The sequence below is a fragment of the Alternaria burnsii genome, assembly GCF_013036055.1.
Source record: "Alternaria burnsii strain CBS107.38 chromosome Unknown 726, whole genome shotgun sequence".
NCBI lineage: Eukaryota > Fungi > Ascomycota > Dothideomycetes > Pleosporales > Pleosporaceae > Alternaria > Alternaria burnsii.
Window position 1 is genome coordinate 1 of NW_024066126.1, and position 14,079 is coordinate 14,079.

A 14,079-nucleotide genomic window follows, 5' to 3' on the forward strand; every position below is an offset into this window, starting at 1 on the left:
TGTATTGCCAATCGACATCCACAGTGCAATCGCTAGCATCGTACCGTGTTGTCTTTGCTAAGAAGGGGACTTTACCATTAGTGCGATAAGAGAGTGCACAACTTCTGCAGCAGCCAGAACGGTGGTTTCACCCGGGTTGTCGTAGATGGGAGCCACTTCAACTGTGTAGGGTTTATTATGTCAGCATTCACCAATCTCACAGTGGACTTGCTCCAAACCGAAGGATACTTACCGACATCTGCTCCGATAACATCCAGTCCCTCGAGACCATCCAATATGGACAAGAGCTCTCGCGTAGTCCAGCCACCGACTTCGGCTGTTCCTGTAGCTATCATTCTATGTTAGTTACACCGTTACCTAACCTTCGAGAGTGATTACTTCGCAATATCGCTGCTGCGTTGAAGGCGACCGTTTGTGGCACGGTGACAGTTCTGTCGCACAGAGGTATGTTCCCAACAGTGACTTACCAGGTGCGAATGCAGGATCAAGCACATCGATATCGACACTGATGTAGACCTTTGTTCCAGCAACCCGAGACTTCAGCCTAGCAATGACACCTGCTACACCGAATCGATCGATTTCTCTGGCCTTGACAATCTCGAACCCGCATCGGATATCATTTCGCAGATCACCCTTTGGCCGTCCCATGGGAGCTCGAATGCCCGCGTGAATACTAGTGTTTCGAATCAAACCTTCCTCATGCGCGATATGCAGGAATGTTCCGTGATTCACACCTCTGATTTGAAGTTTCAGCAAGTTATGGAGTCGATTTCGACATGCAGACTTACGCGTAATGGGAGATGCCTCCACCTGCGGTATATTAGTAGCTAGTCATGCATCGGGATCACTTTGCTCACCGAGTACTTCAGGGTCCCACGTGTCTTCCGAGTAATCAGCAAAGTTCAGGCTGTAGTATTACTAACTTACCCAAATGGCTGTCGAAGTGGATGACGCTAACCGGGCCCCAATGGTTGTGAGTCGATCGCAGTGCAGATAGCGTTGTGGTATGCTAATAACAAGTGTATGAAGTCAGTGTATGTCTCACATGCAATTCGCGCAGATACTTACATCACCACCTAACGTCACAATCTTTGGTGTTGTGTGCTCGCTCGAATTGGTGGGTCTTGCGGACACGATCTTGAGAATGGCAGTTAGATGCCTGAGTCGATCACAACTTGGGGTTACCAACTTCATGTGCTTTGTCAAGCTGCTTTAAGGCTGCAGTGTTGTCCTTCCAAACTGGTTAGCTCTCGTTCTTCTCTGTATTGCTGGAATCACCTCACCAAGAATGTCAATGGCGCATCACCGCAGTCAACGATTTTTGCCCAATCCTCAAGCACGTTCTCACCTGGGAAGCTTTAGTAATGCATTCGTGTCTTATCTCATAATGGCGAGCGAAGCTTTGCGATGGCAAGTGGAAATTCAAGAATATCGACGTGCTGGTCATAGCACAGCAGGTGATTTGGCGCGCGAGCTTTACGAACACGACACGTCAAGGTAACGTGGTGTGACAAGCGCCGTTACCAGTATCACCGCCTCGCACAATCAAGTGAAGTCCGTGCTTGCGGAACCAGGTCCAAGTCCCTACACGCACACCCCCACAGCACTGCAACGTACCTGTATATATGGACCAAGCACTGGCTGGTGATATCCGGCTCGAGCCCTGTCGAATTCCACTCGGGCCGAAGCGCGCTCCAGGTCGTGCGGTGACACCCTACCGGGTATTAGCCTTCTCCAAAGTGATACGTCCAACAGTGACACTCCGAGTGTCATCCACAGGACAAGCTTGACCCACTGTGTCGAATGGTGCGCCTAGGATTGCAATGTCAAATGGCACCACATCCTGCTGTTCCGGGGCCAAACAGTGTACATAAGGCAGATTGGCATATGTCATCAGACCTGCGAACTTCGCATGAGTGATATCTAATCCAAGATTCTGCTGAGGAATGATTTGTTGCGACGAGTATCCAGAGACTGGTGGAAAGGTAATGTCTCGAGCGCTTGTGAAGAGCTGAATAGACGACAGTAGACACAAGAATGATAAGAGCCTCATTATGAATGTAGGAGTATTTGAACGAGGAGGTACAGTGAGTAAGGAGGTAGGAACCTTTCATGCAAGTATATGATATGCTTATCTTCATTATTCGTTGATGGCATTCTGTACGGGTGCTCCAAGCTCCAAGTGGCAGGTCTAGCCGATCATACCCCTCCCAAGCCCTGCAACGGCTGCTAGTCTGCTACCTCTTCTAGAATTTGCACACAATGCGCAACTCCGGAACTCTTCATTGTCCGCGGATTCTATTCTAGCAACTCCAGCTCTTCTTCGTTTTCGGTGCCGTCCTTAGGACCAAGGAACATGATATCGTGCAAACATTGATCCCAGCCCGTTCCTGAATGACCGCCCGCCAATCGCTTATTATTCGCAATCTCTCTGAGGCGCCACCAGTATTGAACCTTCACCAAAAGACCTCCTTCCCTTCCTTCGTCCCACAAATTGACGCGCATTCCAACCCATCCTTCCTGAATAGCTCTCGATTTCATCTGTTCCACAGTCAAGCCAACAGGCGCAGTGATGTCATCGGAGCCAAATCCGAACTCGCAGGGCCGCAAAGGGCGTATGGTGTAGACGCCTCGCTCTTTTACTGGCGTTGTCGCCCGTGATCCCGTTGCATAACAATCAGAGCGATCCGAGATGCAAGTTGAGGATGGAACAGGTGCGTCTATTGGTATCTTCCCCTGTTGTGCGTCTCGCAGATACTGCACTATCTCATCACGATTGGTTGCCGCATAGGAAGGCGTTGGTCGGCAAATTTGCATGCAGTCTGGAGAGAAGAAAGAGCCTTTGCGGTCGATATCTCCAGTATGCCGATAGGCGTGGTAGGAATGCTTGATGGAAGCTACTATATCTGTTGTGGGTTGTTTGTAGTCCGCCATGGTAATTTGCAATCGCTGTTCTAGGGCCTGTAGCTTCCCCTTTATAACTATGGACAACTCGCAGATTTATCTTTAGGGTCTCTATCTTTCGTAGCGCCATGCACGTAACGGTTGCCGTGATAGTAGTGCGCAAGGCTGAGCTTGGATGTAAGCGCAAATGACTCAGCACTCCTCTGCCGCATCCAGCAATACGCTGAATCAGCAAGTAACCAGACTTCTAAGGCACACGGCTCACGAAGAAATACGGAGCTACTTGTTGAGTACTAACTAATCAGCGCCGTTACTTCGCATTCATACAACAGCTCTTTCGTCGCTAAACTTGCAACACCAACCACCGTATCAGGTGGCCTATGTCCTTCAGCCTCCTTGTCCATGTATTCCATCCAAAGCTCTCCCCAGCCACGATCTACAACGTCCTTTTCGTCCTGCTTCGGGTCACCAGTTTCCTTCACAATGTAGTGTCGGACCATGACCTGGAAAGGAAGCATAGTTAGCCAAGTCGATAGGAATCAATCACAACTCGGGGGAGTTTAAGCAAAGTCTAATGCGTACGATATCCCGTGGTGTTGCACCAGCAGCGGCTAAGCACTTGTGAATGCTATCATAGGCGCCCTTTGCTTGCTCTCTGAGATCAGAGGAAATGGGACCATCTTTTCGCATGCCTGTTTGACCGGCAAGAGTGATCAGTTTGGATGATGACACTACAGGAGTAATGCAGACTTGATTGTAGGTTGGGGCGGGTTCAGGTACGGAGGGTGGGTTGAATGCATGAGGCTTTTTGGATGCCATGACTGGGGTTTACAACGCCTGAACGTGTGACGGTTGTTTATGAGCTCTACATGCTTCTCGTGTCGAGTATGACCGGTGAGCTATGAGGGGTACGTTCGCGTGTACCTGCCCTGGGCACTATGTGGGGTACTGGCGTCGAAGCATGGGCCATGATGACATCATCGTCTTTCGTCACGCGAATCCACTTTCAATATGCGAACCGCGACAGTCTTCAAACAAAGTCCGGATGGCTGATTAAACACAACCTCATCATTGGATCATAACGGGGGTACTTAATTGAGGTATGAGTATCCACCTGCAACCGGACGAATGGGACGCAGCCAGACGCGCCTGCATCCGCCAGAATGCGGGGAAAGCTTCAGCGACCAGAAGATTAAAGCCGTGAGCTTGTGACAGCTCGCGCGACCTCAGTTCACACCACCTACCTCTTGTTCGATAGATACTGCTGAAATTATGGCGTCTGGCTGGTTCAGCTCGTCGTCAAGCGACCCAACGCGTCCTCCTGACGTTCGCTTCCAGGTCGCTGAAGAGAAACCTCACGGTTTATACCTGCAGCCCAGCTCTGGTGGTTCGAGATCCGCCACGAACCGCTCAGCTGGGCCGACATCTTCGGCTTACGTGGATACAACTCACTCCAAGACGCATGTTCACAATGCTTCACTCTTCGACGTAGGCATCTTGAAGGACACGCTTGTCCCTTCGCTCACCCTACACTCTGGTCTGGCTCTCATCGCATATGGGGCTGCACGATACACAAACCGCGTTGAAGCCAAGGACTGGCTTTGGCCGAGCGGTCAGGTTGTGAACGCTTGGTGGTCAGCTGTTGGACGCCGTCTCGCTCAAGGCTACACAGTTTCCCAGGCATTCAGTCGTCTATCATGGCACGAGCGTGTTATTCTTACCGGTGTCACACTATGGGGAGGACGTCTCTTCTACCGTATCGTTCGCCGCTCCCTCCAGCGAGGTGAGGATGATCCGCGATATGCCGAGGTCAAGAAGGAGGAAGGCTTCTGGAACAGTGCTCTGTTCAAGGTTTTCGTTCCTGAGGCTTTCTTCCAGATGCTCATTAGCCTTCCATTTACCGCGCCGTTCCGGCATGAAGGTGCTGTTATGACAGGTTACCATCCCTTCGTTCAGGTGTTTGCCGTCGGATTGTTTTCATCTGGTCTGGCTTTGGAGACACTCGCCGACTACCAGCTGGACCAGTTCAAGGCAGAGGGCAACAAGGGCATTATGCGCGAGGGAGTATGGAGCATTGTCCGCAACCCCAAGTATGTACCCGTGTTCTAAGTCTACATCACACACTAATTTCTTAAAGCTACCTCGGCGACGCCCTCGTACACATATCATTCATCGTCATGCTCTACGGTTCCGACATGCTCGCTCCTGTCGAGCTCTTAGGTCCCGCCGCAAACTATGCCTTCCTTCGCTTCTTTGGCGGCGATGCCGAGAAAGAGAAACATCAAGAGCGTCGATACTCTGCTTCTCAACCCGACAAGTTCCGCGAGCTGGAGAAGTTCAGGGCTGACAAGAATGCTTTTTGGCCAAGCGTTGATGAGCTAAGTAACAAGTGGCTATGGACTGTGCTGGGAGTCGGAGGATTGGGTATTGCAGTTGAGCAAACGCTTAGGGCATTGCACTAGGTTTTACAATCTCATCGTGAGGAAGTGCCGTCTGAGCGGATGGCCATAGGATGGAGTTTCAGTTTCCTCAACCAGACTTGTAAGATACAATCAGCCTGCATAATTTTCACTTAGTTCTCATTCCACGCACATACCTCCTAAATATTTAAAGTTTTGAACAGTATCACCGATGCTCTGTTCCGACTCAATATTTCACAAGCTTAATTGACTGTTCCATAGTTTGGAAAGCCGGATGCGCAAATACACCAACGATTGTCTGCCATAACAAACGCTTGATTCGCCAAACAATACTAGCAAACCCTCCAACCCCAGGAATTGTTCCAACTCAGTACCAACTTCTTTAAGCTGTTCTCATCTCTCTCTCAACGCATATTGATATATCTATCGTCGCTGTGTGAACTCTATAGAAGAACCGGCAGTAAGCCATGGATGGAAGAGATCTTGCCGGAGTCACCTGTAATCGTATTCCCTCCTCTGAACATTGTCTCTACTGCTCTATGTCTTTGGTGCAATTGCCATCTCCGAAGGGGAAGAAACAGTCAAAGGCCAACTCCATCACGTACGGCTGAGATGAAATTGCCTTATTTCAACTCGCCGCCATTCAATCGAGCGTATTTCTCTCCACATTCCAAACCATCATCCTACAACCGCTCCGGGAGACATGCGCCGAAGAAATATGTCTCCAGTCAGCCTCAATACACTCCACGAATTCACAGAGACAATACCACACATAAGTTTCCTATGAGACAGCAGAGACGACAGCAATTACGAGATGAGCCGTATGATGGGTTCGATATAACACTTGAGATGGTTAGACCGCAGTCGCCTGATTCGGCCTATGCCGGACTAAACATTACTTATGAAATATTTGGAGGGAGGCGGTAAAGGAGTGTGATAGCGCGGGCAGGAAGACCCAGGAGGGGATCGGCTCCTAGTTGGGGAAATATGGGGTCAATGTCGAAAGTTTGCTATGCGCGAATTTCACGGTACCGGGACGAACTACACTCGATCGAACGGATCAATCTATTGTAAACAGGAGCAGATAGGCCTTGTCAGCTGATAGCGTATACAGCCCACGAAAGCCGTTTGAATCATCGACACGTTTTTAACGAACAATCACTTCAACGAACGTAACTACGCCATGATCAACATGACTGTCGTTCGTGAATACAAAGTCAACTGTCACTGCCCAGGATCCATGTTCTCTTCACCAGCTCACTCTGTTTCAAGCCCAATGTACACGTGCCCATTTCCACTATGAACGCAAGGGACAGAGCAGGTATGGTCTTCATGGCGGTATTCATCCCTTGCTTGGTCATTGGAGTGCTTATGTGCTTCTCCTGCCACCGCAACCGAGACCGACAAACTCGACCTTCTCCTTCCCCTTCCAAGAATCATCGCACGCCTAATCGTAGCAGTGGAGCGGTTGGATCCCCCGCACCAGTTTCGACGCAAGTGACAGTACCGTTGTCCGTGCACCTACCTGCCCACACTGCTTCTTCCCATCGATTATCGGCTCCTCCCACACAGACCCACTCAACTACATTTGCCCAAGGAGCAGTACAAGCAGCTAGCTTGCCGACGTTCGAGCAAGATCAATTGCTCCAGCAAAATGGTGCCATGGGATCGATAATAACTGGTCCAACATCGACACCATCTGTAACAAGTCATGCTTCGACAGCTAGGCCGGGAGGTAGCACAACCCAGACAGGGCACTGGACACAGGCCTCTTAGGGTTGATAGAGATGACCATCACCACCAGACACGCAACCAGTCGAAGTACATGCGATGTCGCTTCGTCGCAGAAGGGAGGGTCTTGAAATATGTTTTATTGGCTATTGCAATTACAACATGAACATGAATTTCTTTCTTTCTCTTCTCATGCTTCCACCCTCATCCAAAGGTACACCCGCATATTCTGCGCTACGACCATTTTTCAACTTACGATTCTCTCTCACCAACACCCATCTCAATATTGCGGCTAGGAAGCCTACGAATAGCATGAAGCCAGCACAGATGCTCATGCCCTTGACATAGTAAGGACCATCTTCATCGGGAAAGATGCTCGTACCAACGAGCGGACCCATTTGACCGATGATGTTTAGAAGAGCCATACCAGTACCTTTCTTGCTATCACTTTCCTGGTTGTTGAGTGTCCATGTGATGATAATCGTGATAGCACTGAAGAAGCCCGCAGCGGCGGGGTAAAGCGCGATATAGCGGACCATAGTCTTATCGGACTGCAGGTACCCGGACATTGCAATAGTACCGTAACCGAGTGTGGCGAGGAGGGAGTGAAGCATGATGAATGTCGAGCGTGACTGCATGCGATCGGAGTAGTACGCAGTTGTAAGCACAACGACGAATGCGAAGAGGTAAGGTGGAGCTGAAAGTCCTTGCGCTGTAATGGACTCCCAACCCATATCACGTATGACCGTCGGCAAGAACACAGGCATAGCTGAACGTGAGTATACAAAGTCAATATACGTTTCACATGCGTTTGGTGCAGGGACACTTACAGCTGAAAGCAACATTGCAAGAAAAGAACATAAGTGCTGTCAGGTAAGACTTCGGATCCTTTAAGGTTTGGAGCACTTCGTGGAAGTTGACACGTCCTCTTCGCCCACCCTGATACTTCTCCTCGTCATCTTGATCTTGATGTTCCTTTTCCGATCTCAGCCTCATCACTGCAATCTCGCGCTGTCGTGGGCTTAACCACTTCGCCGATCCCGGGCCATCCGGTACAAAATCCCATGCCCAAACCGCTATCAACACCGACGGAAAGCCTTCAAGCAGAAAGAGCAGCCTCCAAGGACTGAGTGGGCCGTGCTCACCGATTTTGGTAATAAGGTAAGCTAGTGCTCCAGCAAATGATGCTGAGAGAGGGCTAGCACTAATGAAGAGTCCAGTTCGAAAAGCCAGTTCAGACCGGCGGAAGAAAAAGGACAAGTAGAAGGGTACGCCAGGCCCAAAGGCCGCTTCGCTGATGCCGAGGAGGGCTCGCAGAACGAGGAGGAAGCTGAAGGACGTTACGACTGCCTGAAGCGACGCAACTATGCCCCAAGACAGAATACACAGGGATATGTAGATGTGCGGCGGGACGACGCGGTACCTAACAGCATTAGATGCGCTTGATTCTCTATTTGCAAAGACTTACATGAGTGTCATCCACTCGAATAGGATGTATGTAATATAGAACGCCCACAGCAACCACTCATATTGGGTAGAGCTGAGCTTCAAATCATCTGCAAGACCGGCTATACGTGCATTCCCAATGTCTATTAATTCCATCAGCGTCCATCACCAGACCGTCCAGATCTGCTTTGCGCACATCTGACGTACATATCACGCCTCTGAGCCTTCCAGGTGCAGAAAGTACTCACTCGACCGATCCAAGAAGCTTAACATGTACAGCAAGGCCATAAACGCGACTAGCCTGCGATCAAGCTTTTTGAGCACTCTTCGATCCTCGTCTGGAGTATACAGCTCGTAGCTCTGGACAGAGTCTAAGGAGGCGCGTCGTGTACTAGGCAGGAAACCCTCGTCTTCTTCTCCCAGCTCTTCTTTATGTGCGGGTTCATCGTGGGGAGTGATTGTTCGAAGTTCGAAAGAGTTCGGTTCGTATATCATAGACAGTTGGTCATCAGAGGATTGTGAAGAGCGAGGCGAGGGTGTGAACTTGGGCGAGCTCTCATCGGTGCTGTTGGATGCTGGCTCGTGCTGTCTGCGGCGGGAGGAGGGCATGCTTAGATTGGATTGCCAGGAATGAGCCGCACCAAATAATGAGAGATCATGTCGAGAATGAAAGGGGCGCCGAGGAAGAGCACGAACGCGTTACTACTGACGAGTCGCGTAGACTCGAGTATGTCTAAGCTGTCTCACTCGTGAGATGACGCGTAGAAGCCCGTGCGCTGATGTACCCCACAATCGGTACCTGCTCAGCCCTTGTATAACATACAGATTGGGTGATACCATGCCAAGCCCAATGTCCACTCTGAAGACAACCCATTGTGTTTCCACAGACGTAAGCATCAGAGGGTAATCGATAACCCAGTTCGTACCGTGAGCCGCCTCATTGATCCTGGAGGACAGGTCGGGGAACCCCTGGGCGCCAAGTTATTACGGGTGATTCATCTTGTGCAGAATCATAGTCCCGTCCCGCCAATGTTTTTCACTTTGTAGTATTCCAGAAGAAGTGCTTCTACTTCACTGTTTCTTTCGATCTTCATGCTCAGCATACGAAACGGCCGTTTCAGGTAGGCCTCCATGACGGCACTTCTCATTCACACCCTCGGGAATGTTCGCCTTGGAAAAACCGTCCCATTTACACATCTCCCTAGCGATCTTGATATATGCATCTCGTTTGTTGAATCCCGACTATAGAGGTGGAATTTTCCACAGTCCCGGCGTCAGTAATATGCTTCATGAGTCCTTGGAAGTGATAGCCTGTATTATGCTTGACGCTGGCCTTTTCGTACGACAAGCACGTATCTACTACAATGTACCGACTGCAGCGTTTCGCCTTATCACTGGTACGGAAGCTCTGAATCAGAAGCTTGTAGGTTGACGCTTCGTCTTTGTCGAGGACAAGCTCGTGGACCAAGGCAACTCGATCCTTGTTGGTTATCATAGGCTCATCCTCGTTGAAGTCAGGTACAACATGGCCGTAGGCTTCTTCAGAGGTAAAGTTAAGATCCCCAATCTTTAAAGGTAGGAAAGTTTAAGCCCGATAGGGTTCACTAGCAACACACCACCAATGTCGTTCGAGAGCGATGCAAAGATAATTCAGCATCTGCCTGTAAAAATTAGCACTTATCACAGGAGAATGGCAAGCCTGCATCGAATTATGGCTGCTGTTGGGGCTCATAAATAGATCACCCAAGAGTAATTCTGAGGATAGGTGAACATAGTGGTCGCGAAACAATCGCGTTCGTACGTAAATCGGTCTTCTCCTATCGTTCCGTAAAACTCTAATTGGGCAGCTTCCAGTCCTTGTAACTCCATTTCTCGGACAGATGATACTTCTTCTGCTTTCCGTATGCGACTGGTCTCCTCGCTTCAACTTTGCCCTGAAGCAGGAAAGTCCTGAAGCGATCCTTGAGCAGGTTGCCCTCCGGTTTGAGAAGACGCAGGGAGTCGCGGAGCTCGTCTGGCAGAACAACTTCGAGTGGGGCTTCCGGTAGACTGAGGCAGGTCAGTAGATGGTCAATCTATGGAGCATCAACGGATACTTACGGTGTCTTGCCAAATTGCTTCTTCCTCAGCTCCACTTCTTCGCCGTCATCCTCCTCCGCCAGTTCGGCATTCTTCTTTTCAAGAGCTTGTCGGACAGCTTCTCTTGCCTTTTCCTTTTCTTCTACGCTCTTGGCTAGCCTCTTGATCTCCTGCACTTGTTGCTCCTTAGCCTTCATCTTTGCTTCGTGGGCCGCCTTTCGCTGAGCCTCCTTTCTCCTCTTGATCTTGTTCCGTTGTGACAGGGATTTCCTTTCTGGTCTCTTCTTCTTTGCCTCCTTGTCTTCTTTGTCGCTGAAACCTTCCCACTCACTTTCCCAGACGCTCTCCTCACCAGAGTCGGATTCCGTCTCAGCGGCTGCTCGCTCCATCAGCTCAGCCTCTTCACGAGCCTCCTGCAGGCGCTTCTTCTCGGCCTCGACAGCCTTGTCGGATTCGCGCATAAGCTCGTTCTGCCAGTCTTCCAACAGGGGGTTGTACGACTTCCCACCGGTGGGTTTGCGGACGGAAGGGATGGCTTTGCCGGTCTTTGCCTGCGAGATGGGTGCGTGCTTAAGGGTCTTGGGCTCGACCTTGGGCTTCTTCTTCTCCAGGTACGTGAACCGAGGGTCTTCCTTGACCTCTTCTACGGCCCAAGGGTCGTAGGCAGCGTCGCCACCTTGCACCACGTCCTTCTTGACCTGCTCGCCTCCGTATGCAATCGCCCTCAGCCTGTCGTATTCCTTGCCTGATACCTTTGCCTTCTTTCTCTTGCCATCGTCGGCAATTTCCGATAATCGCTTTCTTGTGGATACGGCGGGGACGGCAGAGCGCTTGGCGAGGATCTCGTCGACTTTGAGAGGCTTGTGTCGTCTCGCAACCTCTTTTTGAATTTCGGCAGATCCAACGGTATCGACGGCGAAAAGTTCATCGGCCGTCTTTTCAGAGATGACACCACTGTAGAATCGTTAGTATAGGTTGCTGTATGCGTAGTGAGACTGGAACATGCCCTTGGATGATCTGGTCGCGCACATCCTCGAGGCCAGACTGGATCTGCGTGACATCGACGTTCTTGCGCCAAGCCTTCTTGCCTTTACGACTCGGCTGCTTGTACTGCGCGGGTGCTGCTTCGGTGTCTGCCATTGTGTCTTACGCTCGCAGTGTTGGAAGTTGTGGGGTTGTTGGCTGTCGCAAAAAGTTCGACCCAAAATTCCGACCAACGAAGCGCCGCACGGGCTGGATCCACCCCAGACCCCTGTAGCCTCTCGGTAGTCGGTGTTGGCCGCCCAGGGTACAAGGCCTCCAGATCCGACCGACACTCCTATTCAAACATCACACCCCACCAAGACATACGGTCAGAAGATTGCTTCTGATACTCTGGGATAGCACCTCTCCAAGTCTTTTGCTTTTTTATAGAACCTCCAGCCCTACTCCACAATGGCGCAGTCGGGGTACTCAAACCCGCTCAAGAAGTTCAAGTGAGCTGTCCTCCGCGGCGGAGACCAACTTCGTATACTAACCGGCTGCAGGCTCGTATTCCTGGGCGAACAAAGTGGTATGCATACTGTCGCGGACATGGCACTTTGGAACATGTTTGCTAACATAACCTCATAGTGGGAAAGACGTCTCTCATCACCCGCTTCATGTACGACTCGTTCGACAACACCTACCAAGCGACAATCGGCATCGACTTTCTGAGCAAGGTACGCTCTTTGTGGAACCACTGCAGTGACCGCATTCCTGACCAACAAACTGACTGTTGTCCGCAGACCATGTACCTGGAGGATCGAACCGTCCGCCTGCAGCTCTGGGACACGGCCGGCCAAGAGCGATTCCGCTCGCTGATCCCCTCGTACATCCGCGATTCTAGTGTGGCCGTGGTGGTATACGACATCACGAACAAGAAGACATTCGAGAACACAAGGAAGTGGGTCGACGATGTTAGAGGCGAGCGCGGCAACGACGTTATCATTGTGCTGGTCGGCAACAAGACCGACTTGAACGATAAGCGCGAGGTCACTACGGCTCAGGGTGAAGAGGAAGCCAAGAAGAACAACTTGATGTTTATCGAGACGAGCGCCAAGGTCGGACACAATGTAAAGGCACTGTTCAAGAGAATCGCGCAAGCATTACCGGGTATGGAGGGCGAAGGTCAACAAGGGCAGAGTCAGAGTAGGTTCAGTTGTACACATTGCGGTGAAGAGCATGCTAACTCCGGGTCCAGTGATCGACGTGAACATCAACCCATCGCAGCCACCAGCAGACTCGTCGTGCGCGTGTTAGATAAGACATGGCTGTCCGGCAGTCAATTCGGTTCAATCGCTCGAGGGCGTACTGTAATTATTTGGGATGATTTGCAAGTCTGAGGAAGTCATTGTCAGCAAGGCGTTCAGGCAATCAGGCATGGGCTGCATGCATCTTAACGTCGAACACGTAATCTGTAGTATAGCAGTGCGTACCCAAGCGTACGACTGCATGACGTCAATGGAGAGATGCCGAGTGCTGTTTGGATTGTATGCATTGGAAGCCCACATCTATGCCAACGCCCGCCCCAGCCAGATGGATCACGCTCAACCGGAACGCCGGCCGTGGAATCGACCGACCGCGCTGATGCTGATACATGTACAAGAATATTACAGGGGGTCGTCATCAGATGGAGTGGGGTCCAAAAATGCGTGCTGAATTCATCGAAGTGCTATCGTCTTTTTACTCGAGGTCGCCTGCCGAGCCAGCCTCAGACGGCGTCTTGCTGCCGCCGACGGGGATTGACGTGTCTACTGCGATCATCTCGGCGAGGATGTCGAGGACGGGCTGCCAGGTGTTAGTGGATCGTCAGACGAGGCCAGCAAGCAATGGCTTCTTACCTTGGGCACCGTCTTGTCGTAGATGTTGATCAATTCCCGCGGGTTGGGGTAGACCTTCAATGCGCGGTAGAAGCATAGCGCCGCCTCGACGTTATCCGCACCTGCCAAAGAATTATTAGCACCACGTCCCACGAGCGGGACCAAAGTCAAGCCATACCCTTCTGTACCATGCCTTCTCCCTGCGCAACCTCCTGCATAAAGTACGCCTCCACCTCCTCTGGGTCCTTGGGGAAGCCCTCCTCGTTTGCCCGCTCTACCGCCTCCCGGATCGCCTTCTTCTGCTCGGCGCCCTGTGCCTCGGCCTCCTCCTTGGCCGCCCGCTCTGTTCGCTTCGACTCCTTCTTGAGCTGCTTGCGGAAGCCGGGGTCGTTTCGTCGCTTGTAGTCGAAGTAGGCGGCATATGCGAGAAGACCTGTTACGATGGTGCCGGCGCTAATGGCCGCAATGGTCGATGGTTTTAATGACGAGTTGGACATGGTGGTGGTGCAAGTTGCGGGTGTGAAAAGCGCAATTAGGCGAGCAAGCAACAGGTATATCTCTTGGAAATGGCCGAAGGAGATGGCGGTGATGTGGTGTGGTGTTTAACTTTTTCGACAAGTTCAGGCAAGGCACGATTCAACAAAGTGGGCCCGAGCTCA

General features: G+C 51.1%; 6 protein-coding genes across 6 annotated transcripts; 2 read left to right on the top strand and 4 right to left on the bottom strand.

Moving 5' to 3' along the window:
- Positions 1–57: 57 nt before the first annotated feature.
- GT037_010149 (arginase family protein) lies at positions 58–3,723 on the bottom strand (the record flags this gene model as incomplete). Its single annotated transcript, XM_038935196.1, has 13 exons — positions 58–161; positions 233–328; positions 468–736; positions 789–810; positions 858–881; positions 928–1,009; positions 1,069–1,137; positions 1,190–1,231; positions 1,284–1,348; positions 1,618–1,714; positions 1,796–2,107; positions 3,267–3,407; positions 3,487–3,723. The coding sequence occupies 13 exons, from the start codon at positions 3,721–3,723 to the stop codon at positions 58–60; spliced, it is 1,560 nt and encodes a 519-aa protein (XP_038781992.1).
- A 453-nt stretch (positions 3,724–4,176) lies between these two features.
- GT037_010150 (uncharacterized protein) lies at positions 4,177–5,366 on the top strand (the record flags this gene model as incomplete). Its single annotated transcript, XM_038935197.1, has 2 exons — positions 4,177–4,994; positions 5,042–5,366. 2 exons carry the CDS (start codon positions 4,177–4,179, stop codon positions 5,364–5,366), a joined length of 1,143 nt encoding a protein of 380 aa, XP_038781993.1.
- A 1,844-nt stretch (positions 5,367–7,210) lies between these two features.
- GT037_010151 (polyphosphoinositide phosphatase) lies at positions 7,211–9,110 on the bottom strand (the record flags this gene model as incomplete). Its single annotated transcript, XM_038935198.1, has 4 exons — positions 7,211–7,824; positions 7,886–8,478; positions 8,524–8,644; positions 8,750–9,110. The coding sequence occupies 4 exons, from the start codon at positions 9,108–9,110 to the stop codon at positions 7,211–7,213; spliced, it is 1,689 nt and encodes a 562-aa protein (XP_038781994.1).
- Positions 9,111–10,336: 1,226 nt separating this feature from the next.
- On the bottom strand, positions 10,337–11,720 carry GT037_010152 (uncharacterized protein; the record flags this gene model as incomplete). The annotated part of the gene is made up of 3 exons (XM_038935199.1): positions 10,337–10,550; positions 10,602–11,534; positions 11,626–11,720. 3 exons carry the CDS (start codon positions 11,718–11,720, stop codon positions 10,337–10,339), a joined length of 1,242 nt encoding a protein of 413 aa, XP_038781995.1.
- Positions 11,721–12,014: 294 nt separating this feature from the next.
- On the top strand, positions 12,015–12,860 carry GT037_010153 (ras-domain-containing protein; the record flags this gene model as incomplete). Its single annotated transcript, XM_038935200.1, has 5 exons — positions 12,015–12,055; positions 12,107–12,132; positions 12,192–12,280; positions 12,347–12,749; positions 12,802–12,860. The coding sequence occupies 5 exons, from the start codon at positions 12,015–12,017 to the stop codon at positions 12,858–12,860; spliced, it is 618 nt and encodes a 205-aa protein (XP_038781996.1).
- A 423-nt stretch (positions 12,861–13,283) lies between these two features.
- GT037_010154 (mitochondrial import receptor subunit tom-20) lies at positions 13,284–13,917 on the bottom strand (the record flags this gene model as incomplete). The annotated part of the gene is made up of 3 exons (XM_038935201.1): positions 13,284–13,388; positions 13,442–13,542; positions 13,599–13,917. 3 exons carry the CDS (start codon positions 13,915–13,917, stop codon positions 13,284–13,286), a joined length of 525 nt encoding a protein of 174 aa, XP_038781997.1.
- Between the last annotated feature and the right edge of the window lie 162 nt (positions 13,918–14,079).